A 17,875-nucleotide genomic window follows, 5' to 3' on the forward strand; every position below is an offset into this window, starting at 1 on the left:
TGGGGATGCACAAGAGTTCAGAATTGGAGGAGTACAGAGATCTCGAAGGCTTGTAGGGCTGGCGGGCGCTACAGAGGTAAGGAGGAATTTGAAAACACAGCTGAGAATTTTTAAAATTCTGGACAGGGAGCCAATGCAGGTCAACGAGCACAAGACTTGGTGCAAGTTAGGATACAGGCAAGAGAGTTTTGGATGAGCTCAAGTTTATGTAGGGTCTGTGTAGGTCACACACAGTCTTATGGGAGTGTCAGTAATGCAACACCTACTCAAATTATGATTTGTCTCACAATGCAAGTGCTCATTTCACTGTTCAGTGTGATACCCAATTCTATAAGAAACCAAAATGAAGAGAGGCTTTCTACTGAGGAAACAAGTTAATTAATTGACATTTGCACTTAAAGAACATCTCTCCATTTGACTTGATGCAAAATGTAATCAGCTTAATTCAGCTGTGGATAATTAAAATGCAAGTGTTTCCTGGAAAAATATTTTTCTTTTCTCCAGCATCTTCGGAACAAAATAAGGTCAGTCACAGGACAAAGCTTAGCAATGAGAAAATCTTACTGATGCAAAGTGGGGCATTATGCAACACATGCATGAAGACAGCAGTGATAGCTGTAGGTCCCAACATAAAAACAAAGCTTAGCAATGAGGCTGAAATCTTCATGTAAAAACATTAATGAAGCTATTCAAACACATTGTTGTGAAATAGATCAGTTTTAAAACAAAATTACCAAAGAGAAAAACATTTTCAAAGAACTGAGGAATTTGATTGGTTGCCTTTTTCCTTTCTTTGATGGAACCTCCAGTCAGTGGAACACACCAAACTTAGTTGTATTTTTAAGACTTTAGTTTCTCACTCAGAATCCTAGCAGCTTCTTCCCTCACTTTTTGATTCCCATGGTCTCTACCCTCTTAATATACATTTCCGGAGGCATTCTAAGCCAGCAATTTGACCGGGGGCAGGGGTCATATATTAAATGAGAACACATCAAGGAAACAAGCCAAAACAGCTTACATTCACAATTGTTTATGACAAATTCACAGCAGGCATTTGCAACTATTTAACATGAAGGCAGTGATTCTGACGGATGGTTGAAAGCAGATCTCTGAACTCATTTAATAAACAACTGGATGCTGTTGTGCAAATGTGGTAGAATTGATATTCCGAGTATAAGGCCAAGTGACCCAAAGAGCCTTCCCCATCCTAACCCACCTTGCAGAAATTTCTTGTACAGTCACTGAACTCCAGGTACAACAGGCAATTAGGAAGGCAAATGGTATGCTGGTCTTTATTTGCCATGGGACCACCACCATTTCCAAGTTCCCTTCCAAGTCACACAGCATCCTGACTTGGAAAAATACTGTTGTTCGTTCATTGTCACTGGGTCAAAATCCTGGAACTCCCTCCTGAACAGCAGCATGGGAATATCTTCACCACACAAACTGCAGTGGTCAGAGAAGGTGGCTCACCACCACCTTCTCAAGGACAATAAATATTGGCCTTTCCAGCAACGCACACATCCAGTGAATGAATATAGAAAAGTGCAAGGGGGTTGGAGTACAAGGATAAGACAGTTTTGCTAGCAAGACCACACCTGGATTATCGTGCAGTTTTGATCTTCTTAGCTAAGGATGGATATACTTGCCTTAGAGGGTATGCAAACGTTCACTAGATTGACTCCTTGGAGGAACGGACTGTTGTAAAAGTAGAACAGGCCTATATTCTCTGGAATTTAGAAGAATGAGGTGATCTTGTTGAAATTTGGCAGAGTCGATGATGATCAAGAACACCAGAAATAGGAGCAGAAGTAGACCATATGTCCCATCGAGCCTGCTCTGCCATTCAATACGATCATGGCTGACCTTGGCCTTCAATTCCACTTTCTGCCTGCCCCCTCTATTTGCTGCGAGACCAAAAATCTATCTATCCCAGCCTTAAATGTATTCAACAATGTAGCATCCAGAACCTTTTGGGGTAGAGAATTCTGAAGATTCACAACCCTTCGAGTTAAGTAATTTCTCATCAGTCCTGAATGATTAGCCCCCTATCCTGAGATTGTGCCCAGTGTTCGAGATTCCCCGACCAGTGGGAACAATCTCTCAGCTTCTACTCTATCAAGCCCTTTCAGAATCTTGTATGTCTCAATTAGATCGCCTCTCATTCTTCTAAACTCGAGAATATAGACCCAACTTACTCAGCCTCATCATAGGACAACCCCCTCACCCCAGGGACCGATTTAGTAAACCTTCGCTGCACTGCCTCCAGTGCAAGTATATCCTTCCTTAAATGTGGAGACCAAAACTGCACACAATATTCCAGGTGTGGTCTCATCAAAGCCCTGTACAATTTTAGTAAGACTTATTTATTCCTGTACTCCAATCCCGTTGCAATAAAGGCCAACATGCCATTTGCCTTCCCAATAGCTGGCTGCACCTGCATGTTAATTTTGTGCATTCCTTGTACGAGTATTCCCAGTCTCTCTGAACATCAATGGGCCATTTCCCCCAGCTGGAGAGCTTACAACTAGGGAAAATGGTCTCAGGATAAGGTCAGCCATTTAGGAATGAGATGAGGAGAAATTTCTTGAGGGTTGTGAAATTTTGGAATTCTCTGCCCTAAAGGGCTGTGGATGCTTAGTCGAAAAAGTATACTCAGGACCCAGATTGATAGATTTCTGGTCATTAAGGGAATCAAGGAATATGGGATAAGTCAGGAAAGGGGAGTTTATATAGAAGTTCTGCCTTGATCTTATCGAATGGTGAAGTAGGCTCAAGGGGTCCTATGGCCTAGTCCCATTTCTATTGTTTATGTTCTGATAACGAGATTACAGCCTTATCAAACTTACTCTGTAAATGTTGCTGGGGTAGCTCTGAGTCTTCCTTTACTAATAGATACTGTCACTGCAGATTAAATGGACAGAGCGTTCCAATTCAAGGATATGTTCAGTAGGATGGGCCTACTTCTGCACAAGTTTATCAAGGGGTAATTTCATGAACCTATTTTTCTCTTCCTGATTAGGCTATAGGCTAATGCAGGTAAAAGACTTGCCATTTTGGACAGAGACAATGTGGTTTAGCAACATGCCCCTGGGAAGTCCAAGACAGCCTTCTGGGAAAATGAGTCCCTCTCTTGAAATAAACCAGAATGGCCAAAGAATCTGCTGACACATTCTCCCCTCAGTCAGCTCCGGCACCTCTTTGGCCATTGTCACTGTTCTAGCCAGGTCTTTCTTTACATGGTCAATACTTCTTCCTTTTCATATTTATTCTAGGTTGGACCCATCCAGTTGCATCAGCAATAAGGCACACACACCCTGTCCATCAGCATAGCTTGCTATTTTACTGCTTGCAAGCCACAGCCTGTTATATACCAAAGTGTCAAGGCTCTTGGTCACCAATGATGATGATTCTGATGAAAGGTCACAGACCTGAAACGTTAACTGATTCCCTCTCCACAGATGCTGCCTAACCTGCTGAGTACTTCTAGCACTTTGTTTCTATTTCAGATACATCTGCAGTATTTTGCTTTTATTATCTTGGTCACCGGTGTTTTACAATTGCATTAAATGCTTAATACAGAAATGTAACCAAGATTGTCCAATGGAGAGGTCCATAATAATAAATTGCATTCACACATGAAATATACTTGTAGTTGCAATTCCCACTGATCACTGTTACTCAATTATATCGCCAGTTAGGTAGCTGCAAATCATTTTCATTTGATATCTGTGAAAGACAGATAAATGTATCTGTACAAAATTGGTTAGAACCAATGTTTAACTACCCCAAAGTGTAAGATTAGATAGAATTGGACATGCCAGGACAAAGCAGATTAGCATACGCACTTAAGCCAGCTACAATATTCTCCCCGCTTCCACCCCCACTCACCCAACTCACAAAGTAAAAATGCTGCTACACTAAGGCACAACATCCACGCACAACATTCATGTAATGCTGATTAACTTGTAACTAGTGGATTTAGCTGTTTGCTGCTGGCTTTCCAGCCACTGGGTCATAACATTTGTAAGTTTCCAGACCAGTACTGTATCCACTCTTCATTCTGGCATCTTCGTCATGAGTCTTACTTTGACTCTGATGCTTTCTGCTAATGGAAAACAGCATTCCACAGTGACAGTTATAGCCACCAGCAAAATAAAATTTGCTCCCTAATAAACATTAAATTCAAGCCTTGTAATATGACCTAACCGACTAGAGGTTATCCTCTACCTGAATTCAACTTCATTTAGAAACATGAAGATATAACACAATAGTTTTGTGCATCCCTGCATTATGCTAAATATGTATCACAGAAAAAAATTCTGCTTTAACAAGGGAGTCTGTCATAGCTCATACAATTGGGCCTTCATCTTCAAGCATTGCTTACAACTTGATTTGTTGCACTGTGATATTACATAACTGAACAGGTACCAGGATATGATCATTGTGTTTCTGTCTAGTTTAAGACTTCAAATTGATGTTGGCTGCCCATCCCGAAACCTATTAACATTCTCATTGTTAAATCCTTCCATTGCCACACTCCATCCTCACCTTCAGCGCACTCCTCCCTTCAATTGATGGCAAAGACTTTGGTCACCTGGGTCCTACTGTCTGGAATTGCCTCCAGAAACCTTTTCATCTCTGCACCTTTCTCCCCCTCTTATTAAGCCATTCTCTAAATCCATCTCTTATGCCAAGTTTTCAGCTACTCCTCTCAATCTCTCTCTTCCTGGTGTAGTGTCAATTCACAAACACCTGTGCACCAGAAACTTTATAAATATAATTTATTGCTGCTGATGTTGAGGTATTAAACACCAATAGGGAAAATAAGTCAGGAGCTTACTACTGTGAAGTAAATTCGATACAAGACATCTGATGGGCAGATCCTACTTGAAAAGATATATGCTCAAATGTTGATCTGCACATAGGACAAGTGTTTCCATCTTTCTGTTAAACAAGTTTCTGACCCCAATACCTCGCTGATCTAGTTGCACATTTTCAGACTAGTCAACTCCCTGACAACTCAGTTGGTAGATGCACTGTCCATCGTGGTAATGAACCACAAGAACCTGAAAGGATCTTTTACTTGTGCAGATTAGGATGATGTGATCCTAGGCCCTAAAACTGGTTTTCCATACCCAATAAAAAGTTTTCACCAGAGTTCCCACGTCTGACAGCTATCCAGTGAAACCACGTGAACAACAGGAAAAGACATGATCAAAACTCAGTTGCAATACCCTGTGCATACCTTGGTCTATTGATAACCTCTTAGCTCTTGCAGGAAGGCACACAAAAATGTTATTTTTCTTTTTTTTTTGTCTTTACGCACACAAGCCAGTCCTAAACTGTTCCCATTCTCACGAATGAGAAATTGACACAAAACTGAGTTCCAAGCTGCCTGTTCTGATGAGCAAGACCATTTTTTAATGCCACCAGATAGCATGAACACATTTAAGGGGAGGCTTGATGCATACAAGAAGAAAATAGAGGGATATATGGAGGCAGGGTGGGAAGAGGCAATTGGAGTGGGAGGAGGGTTGTGTGGGGTTATAAAGAACAGCATAAACCAGTTGGCTTGAATGGGAGTTTCAGTGCTGTGGTTTTTTTTTAATGGAATGTCATGTACTGACAGATGGTATCATTGGTGCAGTCTCTACTGACTGCACTTAACTTTCACTTCCTCGCTTACTCTTTTGTAAGACTGGACCATCATGTTATTACCACATTGGTTAACTATATCTGCAAAAATTAAAACTTTACAATACTCACAAAAATAAGCAACTACTTGAACAGTTCAGCTGCGTCATAAATTTCCAGACATATTTATAGGACTGGGCAGGAACTCAGTAGCAGTCAGTACTTGTAGGTCCTTGCCCTGTGAAAATATTTCATACAATGTGCACTGACTCTACTCTTAGCCCTCAGCTATGGAATTAAAATCCAAAAAAGTAATCTAGATAAATGGCTTTATTCCCCGAGGAGATATCTAGTCACTACAGGTCGTCGTTAGTGTGCAAGTTAGAACAAAGATGCGAAGAGTAAACAGAGATCTACATAACCACAATTAACCTTAATACATACCTCAGCCTCCGATTAAAGATGATATAGATACCTAGCTCCAAATTCTATGGTTTTTCTCAATTCCCCACTATTATACAATCCTATCGAATTCACATCACTTTGTTCTATTTCCATATATACACTGGTAACAGCAGAGAAGACGCAGGTTAAAGGTGACATGTGTTTAGCACAGACAGCCTATGGCAGTACACAGCATGCTTGCTGTCCTTCTGTGTGAATGAAGAATGTTCCCATTACAAGAAATCTCCAACACTCAATTATTTTAATTACTGAAACCCATGATACAAATCCAAGAGCTAATAACTACTAAAAGCTAAATGTTGCTTTGCTTCCCTCCTTGCCCCGCCAACTTTCACCTCTATACCACTCCTCTCCAGAAAGGCACTGACTTGGTGTGGTACAGTCCTCAGGCATGGGAAGTCCCTGATAACTCTCAGAATTGGACAATCACGTGACCAGAGACACATCCCCCACCAAGTGCCATCATGACATGTTTTTAAAACCTCTTGAACCCAGGGACATTGAAGCCAATTGTAGTAACCAACTCCTGGATGTCTACAATTAGTTTGGCTCAGTACCATAGCGGTAGAGCAGATCCCCACCAAATCATCAGGGTAGTCAGAGAAAGAGCAAATTTTAAATGGAGGAGGAACTTAGCTTCAAACACAAAGACAACTGTAAGATGGAAACAGTGTAGAGAACAAGCAACATGCAAGGAATAAAGGAAATCATACTTAAAAAGGTAGGTAATCGGAACACTCTGATTCATCAAACACACGTGCATTAGGATCATTCTGTAGCAGTATCAATAAACGCAAGGCAGATAATTCTAGGATTTGATCTTACCACCACCATTTAACAGTACTGTTCAATCATCATCTTCACAACAGATCTAAAGGCTGTTTCATATAACCACTTTAAGCCAATTTATTTTGGTTGCAGTGCTGAGAAGTGCTCAAGGGGAGTCCTCGGATTTAAGAATGCTGCTCTAATTTGCTTTCGGCGTGTTCCGATATGCTAATAGGGTGAGATGAAGCAGAGTATAGACTATATGTCGAGCATAGACTATTTGGGCCGAATGCATTGTACCCTTGTAGAAATATCCTGTACTTGCAAAATGAATGATATGTAGGTATTATGCTAGTAAACTTCAATCTTGAATAATATATCAAGGGTCAGTTCCTTTGGGGAATCTAAATGTTCTCCATTTTTGCATCATCATTTCTTTACCTACATTTTTTTCCCCAATTTCTGGTGTGACCTTGATGCACCACTCCCCCGCTCTCCCCCACCCTCCTCCGTTTAGATGGGCCATTAGATGCTAGTCTGCTTGGGCCTACTGAGCTCTATTACACAATAGAAACCAGATTGCAGGGGAGTGCAACCACCCAGGACCAGCTCCCCATGTTTAGCCTGCAGAACAAAAGCTGCTTGACCCAACAGCAAAGTTGCTTGTTCTGTCATTTGTACGCACAAAACCAGTGACAGCAACTTGTCTGCCACACTCCTCTAATGTAAACGTGGCTATAACCTTGCAGGGCAGGGGGAAGAAAGAAAGAGAGAGCGTGAGAGAACTTGGAAATCTTGTAAAACAGGAAATAAACGATTAACACTACAGTCAGGGCTGTTCAAAGGTTATGTATTCATTTGCTAGCAAACTAATTCATGCCTAGGGTAGGTATGAAGTGCATTTGCATAATTAGTTCAGTTCAACCATGGCTAGCCAAAATGCATTCATTATAAAAGGATTTGTTCATAATTAAACCAAGTTGAATACATTCTACACAGAGTTTGGCATTTGGGAAGTCAGTATACACAGATTAGAACACTTCACATACTGTGGGACAGTAGCACCAAACAATCTCTCCCTCTTGCTCTTTCACTTAACTCTCCTGCAGGCTTGGTTGTGATGCCTCTGAATGACCAAATAGCATGCAAATATTCATTGTGTGGACACGCGTGTCAGGATTGGTCATTCGTACAAGGCGCCAGGGTTGGGGCCGGCGTCCATGGAACCTTACTCCAATAAGAATCGGCATCTCCAGGAAAGGTGAACATTAGAAATTAAAATTGAAAACAATGCAAAAAAAGGAACCAAGGATGGAAATGCTGCCATACACTTGGATAGATTCAGCAAGCCTAAGAGCACAACACTAGATAAGGTGGTGGAGCATCCTTGTGCTCACAATGCTAGTCGAAATAACTGAAAAGCAAGCGGTTTTGGGGAGTGGGACTTTCCCCACGTGCAATGCGACAGAATCATGTACTGTATCCTGAAATCTCTCTTGCAAAAGTCCTCAGTTTAACTTTCTTTACATGCTTTTTTGGGTTCCTCTAGACCAGCATCTAGCACTTACCGGGCCAATTGTGGCCCCATTAGTCCATGGCAGATTTTAGACGCACACAAAAACTGGGTCTGCAAGTCTGTGAGGGATGAAGGTGCCAGATTTAGCATAGTATAGGCTGGGAAGCAGCTCACTGAAACCACTCCAGGATGCCACATTACAAAAAGGGCAATATAAAAAGCAGTCCAGGTGGAGTACAACGAGAAGAGAATGAAGATCAGTGACTCGTGCTTCTCCTGGTTCCAGTCAGTTAACAGAAAAAAAGCTTCAGCTTTAAACTGTCAGCTCACTGATGTTGTTCCTTCGTTCACATTTTCCTTCACATGCTACCTGGCCTGTTGCGTGTTTCCAGCTTTTTATTAACTGCACTATTTGACAGGGCAACTAGTCCTTTCTCTTGACAGGTGCTGACAGACATTGTATATGCAGCATTTAGAGTTTTCATTTTGGTTTCAAGCATTTGCAGTCTTTTCTTTATTTGACATCAGGATGCCTCTTTAAATAGAGGAAATAGAGTATGTATGTAATATATAAAAATACATACATACCCACACACAAAATTAAATCCTTCATAATAATCTGTTCAAAGTGAGAAATCTCACTCAAACTCCTTCAAACCAGTATCCACCAACTGCACTCGTGTTTTGAAAAATGACAAAACATTGGACCAAAATCAAAGACATTAGCATTAATCATTCTTTCGATCTGATTTTTAAAGATGATCCTAATTGCTTCCCAAATGGCTCGGCAAGTCAATCTAGTGACCAACAGCCACACAGGCTAGCAAGGTCCCAGGTTCAATCCCTGATCTGTGCGGAATTAATTGACCTTGGTAGGGGCACACCAACTGGCTTGAGTTAGGGAGGGGAAAGCATACCAAAAATAAACAGTGGCCAGGGCTTCCACTCCCAGTTACGATCTGAATTATGCACATGCACAAGCTGGGTGAGGAAAGGATTAGGCTTGGCTGTATTTCATTCAACAACTTGCATTTAAATAGCACCTTTAACATAGTAATACATTACAGGAATACTAACAAAATTTGGCACTGAGCCCAATAAAAAAATACCCACATTAGGATAGGTGGCCAAAAGTTTGACAAAAAAGGTGGTTTTAAGAAGCATCTTAAAAGGAGGAAATAGATGTAGAGAGGCGGAGAGGTTTAGGGACAGAATGCAAGAGTTTAGGACTTAGGCAGCTGAAGGCATAGTGGCTCATGGAGTGAAGAAAAATTCTGTTGTGCAAGAGGCCAGATTTGTAGGAGATGCAGAGTTCTTAGACTGCTGTAGGGTCTGAGGAGTTTAGAAATAGAGAGGGGCAAGGTCATGGTGGGATTTGAACATGAGGATGAGAATTTGAAATGTGAGGCGTTGCTGTACCAGGAGCCAAATGTAGGTCAGCAAGCACATGGGTGATGAGTGAATGTGTCAAATATTTAAGATCAAATAGCATGCCAGCATCTTTTGGTGAGGTATCAGAGTGCAACCAGCAAGATGCAAACACCTCAGGAAAGCAAGCAAGAACCAATGAGGGAGTAAAACAAAATTTGGTCCATTTCAACATGAATGACTCTCCGACATCCAAATGTGAATGGGCAAAACCTTGCATATAATTATGTAACTAATATAAACACATCATCCTGGAAACAGAGAAGCCCGTGCAAGTAGTTTACTTCAGGTGGAGGAAAATGATTTAGAAGGAAAGGCATCTCCTTGGTTTCCTCAAAGTCTACATTTGTTCTTGTTGCTAGGGCTGTGAAAATAAATGATGCAATAAGGAAGGTGTGTGCGCTTGCTGTGCAGTCCACAGCTGCTGCTTGATGTAACTTAATCTTTCCCACATAAATAAATTGCAGCACATTCTCTTTTGTGCTCATTTTTGTACAGTATAAATTAATGCAAGATAGGAAAAAGGCCCTTTCATAAAAAAAAAATAGCATTTTTGGCTTGTTAGATCAAATTTGGAGAAAAGTGAAAGAACTAAAAGACAACTTATATTTAGAAAGCATCTTTCATGACATCAGGATGTCCCAAAGCACAAGCAGCAATGAAATAAATGACCAGAATATCTGTTGTGTGTTGTTTGAGGAAAAAATGTTACACAAAACACTGGAAGAATTACACTGTCCTTCTTTGAATATTACTCTGGGATTATGTCCAGTTGAGAGCGCAGATGGGGCATCAGTTTAATGTCTCATCCAAAAGGCAACACCTCTGTCAATGCAGTGCTCCCTCAGTAATATACACAAGTACCAGCCTCGATTTCGTGCTCAAGTCTCTGGAGTGGGCTCCAACTCAAAACCTTATTAAAAGGCAAGATAACGACCAACTGAGGTACACGACATACACATGAAATGCAAAGGATTGCATGAGGCTGACTGAAATTTCCCCATTCCTGGAAATGTGAGTGGCCCACCCACTGAGCCACGACTGACAATATAAAAGACCTCTCCCATCTATCCAGGCTTGAAGAGAAACCAATAGACTCATAATGCAAACTCTACTGGCCCAGCCTGGCATTCGCTAAGGCAGGTTCAGAATGTTAATGAACCAGCACCCAAATTACAGCAGTGCCATCAATTGGATTGGCAATTTGAGTACTTAACATAGACTTCCTGGTATTCCCAATAACGGTCGATCTGAACTGCTCAATAAAGGGAATGTCAAACTGAAGAGCTGCTTCATTTCTCAAATCATTGTATGAAGACTGGAAATGTTCAAACTCACCTGCAGCGACATTTCAATTATCATCATCAGTTTCTTAATACCGATCCACACAATCTTCCCCTGCACATGCTGTGTGATTCTCACTCGTTCGTGATCATCAAACCTGCCAAGAAGCTGTAAAACAGAGTCAGTTAGATTCTCATTTAAAAAGTTCATTTTTTCCCCTCAACAATTTTCTTTCTCTTCCCCCTCCTCCCTTTTCCTGAAGATGTGGTCTCTTGCTGGGGTGCAATTCCACAGATGCCAGCTCCCCTCTGATACCTTATTAATTGGGCTCGCACATGGGCATCAGCATGGTACTCATTACAAAGGGCATCTCACCACACTTGATTCGGTTCTCGCTCAATATGCACACTAGGGAGTTTCCCAGAAGGGTATAAGGAGATAGAAGCTTGGTGGATTTTCCACTCTCTATTCTAGTGTAATGACCTTAAAGTCAGCTAACTACTGATGAGGGGCAAGCTGACCAACTGGGACCAAAGTCTGTATGGTTCAACCACTGACTTAACTGATTCAGTCAGAGGAGCTTTAACAGTAACAGACTGTGTGCAAAATGCTCCATTGGCTACGCACCAATTAACAGGGCAACAATTATTTACTATTTGAAGTACTGAATTTCATCAGTTGTCCTCCACAAATGCAAAGCCATAACAGTGAGACACAAAAAAAAGTGTTACTTGCACAAGCATGCAGCAAGACAAAATACTGTAATATATGGATAGGTTAGCCATGAGCAGTTATGGCTACATTGATCTGAAACCTGCCCAGGTGCACTGATGCAGTAGAAAAATAGGTTTAAAATTGGCGACTGAAATTAATTTAAAGTCTTGCTATCAACCTACATTAAACACATTCTTTCAAAGGAATAAATTATTGATAGCAAGACTTAATGACATGCCACTCAACTAGTTGTGACACTTTATATGAAAGCAATTTTGATCAAAAAGATCCAAGTCTTTGATCATCGGCTCAAGATCCTGCAGGAAAAAATCTGACCTCTGGTATGCAGGGTGGGAGGCATTTGGCCAAACTTTATTAATTCAAGATGTCTCAAATACAGTTTTATTCTTTAGAAAAGATAGATCAACTGTTTTCAAGCTGCACTGTGTATTTCTCTTTACTTCAAAGTGTGAGGAGAGAGACTGGGAGCCTCATGAGCTACATGCTGAGTGACCCAATTGCAAACCAATCCCAGACTCATGGGATGCAAGCCTCTTTGTCAAAGGAGCTTGGGCAACCCAGTTGCTAACATGGATGCAGAGAGAGAAAAAAAGCCATAATCCAGCACCACTGCAATCTTCCACAAAAACAGCCTTGGAACTACTGATGTAGGAATCAGAAAAATATCACACTGGTGCAGTAGGAGATGCTAACCGTTAGCTAAAGGGTGCAGAACCTTGTTGAACAGAAATGTTTTCGGTATCTAGCTATGCTAACCCTGATCCATGAGGATTACTTAACCTTATCAGGTGTCCAAATGCTCTATTCCTTCGCACAATCATTTCCTGAGCCCAAGAATTCACAAAAATAGTAGTTTTAAGATCTCAGACATGAAAATTATGTATGACAAACCAACAGGGAGAATGACAATAGATAGCTGTACTGGTCTCGAAGCATTATGCACCCTGCATCACTACTTTCTTCTTCCTTTAGGTTGTGCCTCACTAACCACCCGACCCCCAGCCCTAACTGTACATCTCTGAATGATTTGTAAGCATTTCTGGAGATATTTCTGTTCCTCCCATGGGAGGGAGAATGGGGAGAGATTAAATGTATGAGCTTGGATCCCAGTAAGTGTAACAAAGTATTGAGGATGAAGCAGTTTAACCAGATGTAGCGTAACCCAGATTAATCAATCATAAAAGATTAAATATGATGGACTGCTGTGGAGCAGCCATCCCTAATGCAATATATTAGACAGTACAAATGTGATGATTCTGGGGGACTCCACACATCTCAACTTCACTGAAATGTTTAATTCCTGGTTTGCAATAACTAAGAGTTGCATTAACAATAGGGCACAGACTTGCTAGTGAAGTCCTGCCCTGCCCTTCACTTCATTGTGGTGTCTGCAGCTCTTGTTCCTGACAGTCTCTGCCGATTACTGTTACTGACTCAAGTCGCAGGAAACAAGTGCACATGCTTTCGCAAGACATGTTATCATTAGAAGCGTGCCCTTCAGAATGATTCACTTGGGTTTGGGCCAACACCATTGACAGATAGGTAAAGGAGCCACACCTTCGAGAGTCTAAAATTGGGAACATCCTCACCTATACTAACCATACACACATCTGGGCAATGCCTTGAGATGCATTGCCATACATTGTACATGCGATGCAGTTGGCAATGGAAGAAGCTACAGTCTTATGGGCATGTAGTCAAGACAATCTAGCAACATCAAGTACAGTCAGAACATGTAAGCAAATACATTTATTACTCGAGTATAGTTCAGGATTTTTTGACCATTTTTCCACAGAAAAGATTTTTTTTAATTTTAAAAAAGGGAGTTACATTTAAGGATTTTGCATTTAATGCAAAGTATACTCACAGAAGTTACCTAAAAAGACAAGGAAATGAAAAGCAGCCAACATGCTAACAGGCTAAGCTTTAATGTTGCTCCTCCAAAGACTGATAATGGTCTCAGCAATCAATAAACCCCTCACACCCATTGTGTTAGGAGATTCCAGGTACCAGGTGTTCAGCAGCATGTCTGACATTAGCCCTCCTCTTGGATTATGAGCACAAGGATGTAAACACACAAAGGCACAGTCCATTAACATAAAATACAAGGTTAAGATTTTGCCAGGCTCAGAATGCAGGAGCATAGTTGAGAACTATTTTGTTTAAATCAAGCACATGGGGAAGTGCAGCATATTTATTGGTTTTGTTGTATTACATGAAGAGAAGCCTAGCAGAATGCAAAATGAGTAGACAAGTGGCAGATGGAATTTATTACAGAAAAATGAGAGGTGATGCACGTTGGCAGAAGGGATAGGGAGAGGCAATATAGACTAAATGGCACAGAGGGACCTGGGGATTTATGTTCATAGATCTTTGAAGGTGGTAGGACATATTGAGAGAGTAGTTGGCAGAGCATATGGGAGCTTGGGCTTCATAATAGAGGTATTGAGCACAAAAGCAGGGAAGTTATAGAAAACCTTTATAAAACTCTGATTAAGCCACAACTCGAGTATTGCATCCAGTTTTGGTCACCACATTTTAGGAAGGATGCGAGGGTCCACGAGAGGGTGCAGAGGAGATCTACCAGAATGGTTCCAGCGATGGAAGATTTTAGCTACATGGTTAGGTTGGAAAAGCTGGCAGAAAGGAGACTGAGGGGAGATTTGATAGAGGTGTACAACATTATGACAGATTTAGATAAGGTAGACTTTTGGGCCAGACATGGAGGGGGGATGCGAGGAACTTTTTTTGTAGCGAGTGGTAACGACCAGGAACTTGCTGCCTATGAGGGCGGTGGAAGCAGAGACGATGAACAATTTCAAAAGGAAATTGGATGGGCACTTGAGGAGAATAAACTTGCAGGGCTACGGGGATCGAGCGGGGGATGGCACTGATTGGATTGCTCTACAGACAGTCGGCATGGATTTGGTGGGCCGAATGGCCCCCTTCTATGCCGTTATGAGTAAGTGTACTCATGGAATTAAGTGCGTCCAACAGCAACTGCTGCAACAGTTGAACCTGGAAGTTGTCTTCAGCAGACTTGAAGTGATTGGCAAAAGGACCAAAGGTGACATAAGGAAAAACTTTTTTTTTTTAAATGCAGCGTGTGGTTACAATCTAGAATGCACTGTCTCAAAGGGTGGAGGAGGCAGATTCAATCGTGGCTTTCAAAAGGGAATGAATTGGATAAGCACCTGAAGCAAAAAAAAAATTGCAAGGCTACAGGGAAAGGGCAGGGCAGTGAGACTAGATAAATTGCTCTTGCAGAAAGCTGACATGGATTCGACGGACCAAATGGCCTCCTTCTGTGCCATAACCGATGATTCTATTTTATGAATTTCTAACGCTCATCCAGTTTTATTCTCTAAGGAAAGGCTTACCTCCAAAGCTTCCATTAACTGTTGCCCTGTGTTTATGTTTGGAATATGGATGCTGGTGCTGAAAACATCCATCATTTCCATCTCTTGGAGAACATCTTTACGACTAGTGGTCCCAATGATTAACAACTTGCGGCCCTGTAAACACCAACGCCAGACACAAATTTAACCAACAATTAAATCAGATGCAGCAAGACACACCCCTTCAGAAAGTCACAATGACGAACAAATGCTACTCCCTTCCCCATCTGGACAAAAATTAAAATTAAATACCCTTGAGCAACCTTCACCTGTGCTGTTTGCAAACCTGCTGCTTCACATGACCATTGGCCATCATTCATAGCCTACTCAGCTGTGGGAGGTTGCCAGATTTGAAAATCAGTACTGTTTTTCACCTTCTCTCATTGTCCAGTGAGGGGAAGTAAAGCAGTTCTATTAGATGGAAATACTGTAGTATCTTGGCCTCTAATTCGTAAAACTACAGAGCCAGTCTTTTACTAGAATCAGTGGTCTGGTCGTTAAGATTCCAATTCCAACCCCCATCCGGTTAAATGTCCCATCTCACTTGGCAGCTACCCATGTGTAGGAAATTACAAGCTGTGGGGAACCATGGGGGTATATGCACATCCAATAACCTGCTCACCAATGCTCAACTTGGGATCTGCAAGGGCCACTTAGCTCCAGACCTCATTACAACTTTGGTCCAAACATGGACAAGAGAGCTAAATGTCAGAGGGGAGGTGAGAGTGGCCCTTGGCACCAAGGCAGCATTTGACCGGGTGTGACATCAAGGAGCCCTAGGCAAATTGAAGCCAATGGGAATTGGGGGAACTCTCCATTGGTTGGAGTCATAGCACAAAAGATGGTTGTGGTTGTTGGAGGCCAAACATTTAAGCTCCATGACACTGCTGCAGGAGTTCCTCAGGGTCGTGTCCTAGGCCCAACCATCTTCAGCTGTTTCATCAATGTCCTTCCTTCCATCATAAGGTCAGAAGTGGGGATGTTCGCTGATGATTGCACGGTGTTTAGTATCCTTGGTGACTCCACAGATACTGAAGCAGTCCGTGCCCATACGCAGCAAGACCTGGACAACATTCAGGATTGGGCTGATAAGTGGCATTTAACAATCGTGCCACACAAGTGGCGGGCAGTGACCATCTCCAACAAGGGAATCTAATCATCTTCCCTTGACATTCAATGGCATTACCATTGCTGAATACCCCACCATAAACATCCTGGGGGTTACCATTGACCAGAAACTTAACTGGACCAGCCACATAAATACAGTGGCTACTAAAGCAGGCCAGAGGCTAGGAATTCTGCAGTGAGCAACTCGCCTCCTGACTCCCCAAAGCCTGTCCACCATCTACAAGGTACAAGTCAGGAGCGTGATAGAATACTCTCCACTTGCCTGGACGAGTGCGGCTCCAACAACACAAGAAGCTTCACATCATCCAGGAAAAAGCAGCCTGCTTGATCGGCACCCCACCACCACCCTCAACATTCACTCCCTTCATCACTGCCACACAGTGGCAACAGTGTACCAAATAGAAGATGTATTGCAGCAACTCGCCAAGACTCCTTCGACAGCATCTTCTAAACACGCAACCTCTATCACCTAGAAAGCCAAGGGCAGCAGACACATGGGAACACCACCATCCTCACGTTCCCCTCCAAACCACACACCATACCGACTTGGAACTATAATCGCTGTTCCTTCACAGTCGCTGAGTCAAAAACCTGGAACTCCCTCCCTAACAGCAGTGTGGATGTACCTACTCCAGATGGACTGCAGCAGCTTACCACCACCTTAAGGGCAATTAGGGTTGAGCAAGAAATGTTGGGCTTGCCAGTGACGCTCACTTCTCATGAAAAAAAAAATCCAATCACTCCATTGAGGTTTGTCCTTCAGCGCTTCCAAATAATCTTAAATAATCAACCACTCAGTGTTGTGGCCCTGAACAAAAAAAAAAACCCAATTAGGTAAAGTTTCATATCTCAAGACCTCAAATTTCAAAGCTACCAGAAGCTCCTTAGGTTACAGTAATCACACTTCAATAGTACTTAATTGGCTGAAGCACTTCAGGATATCCTGGGGTTCTGAAAGGTGTTAAATAAATGCACACTCTTATTTCTGTGGATTTGAAATTTTCATTTTTCATATCATTCATTTACATGCATCTTAAAAGTAGCTCTCATTCGTGAACAAAATACAGTCTCTCCAAATGTTGTCAATGCTGAAATAGCACGATTACGGACTAAAAAGCCATTACAAACATGGCTGATAAGATTCAGTCACTCACTCGTTCTTCATGGACAACTAGTTATTAAGGGCTGCATGAAAGCAGTTTAGCCAACATCATATTTCCAAACGCAGAAAAATTAAAATGGTCACTCTGAAAAAAGGCCCATTATTTTTCTTTAGTCGGACAGACAACCCCCTTAACATCCATTTTGATTCAGGTTGTTCTTACACGCTTGTGCCATAACGTTTGTGGAACCACAAATTTTAAGCATAGTGGTGAGAACTGGGACACTAGGAAGTGGGCTAAAGAGATGGTGGGCACGACTTTCCCAGCCTGTGGTGGCGGGCTGGGAGGCGAGGGAGCCGGGAAAATAACGGGAAGTGGCGTCAGGATGGCTCCAGTCCAGCTGCCGGGGAAGT

At 42.0% G+C, this 17,875-nt stretch overlaps 1 protein-coding gene across 1 annotated transcript in view; it reads right to left on the reverse strand.

The window, feature by feature from the left end:
- The window catches only part of LOC137348053 (vesicle-fusing ATPase), a 315,973-nt gene that overhangs the window by 26,630 nt on the left and 271,468 nt on the right, over window positions 1-17,875 (reverse strand). The window contains exons 18-19 of the mRNA XM_068013170.1: window positions 15,214-15,348; window positions 11,153-11,266 (exon numbers count right to left, since the gene is read on the reverse strand). Of these exons, the coding sequence (XP_067869271.1) occupies window positions 11,153-11,266; window positions 15,214-15,348 (249 nt within the window). The remainder of the gene's footprint in view (window positions 1-11,152; window positions 11,267-15,213; window positions 15,349-17,875) is intronic.

Source organism: Heterodontus francisci, chromosome 33 (assembly GCF_036365525.1).
Source record: "Heterodontus francisci isolate sHetFra1 chromosome 33, sHetFra1.hap1, whole genome shotgun sequence".
Taxonomy (NCBI): Eukaryota; Metazoa; Chordata; class Chondrichthyes; order Heterodontiformes; family Heterodontidae; genus Heterodontus; species Heterodontus francisci.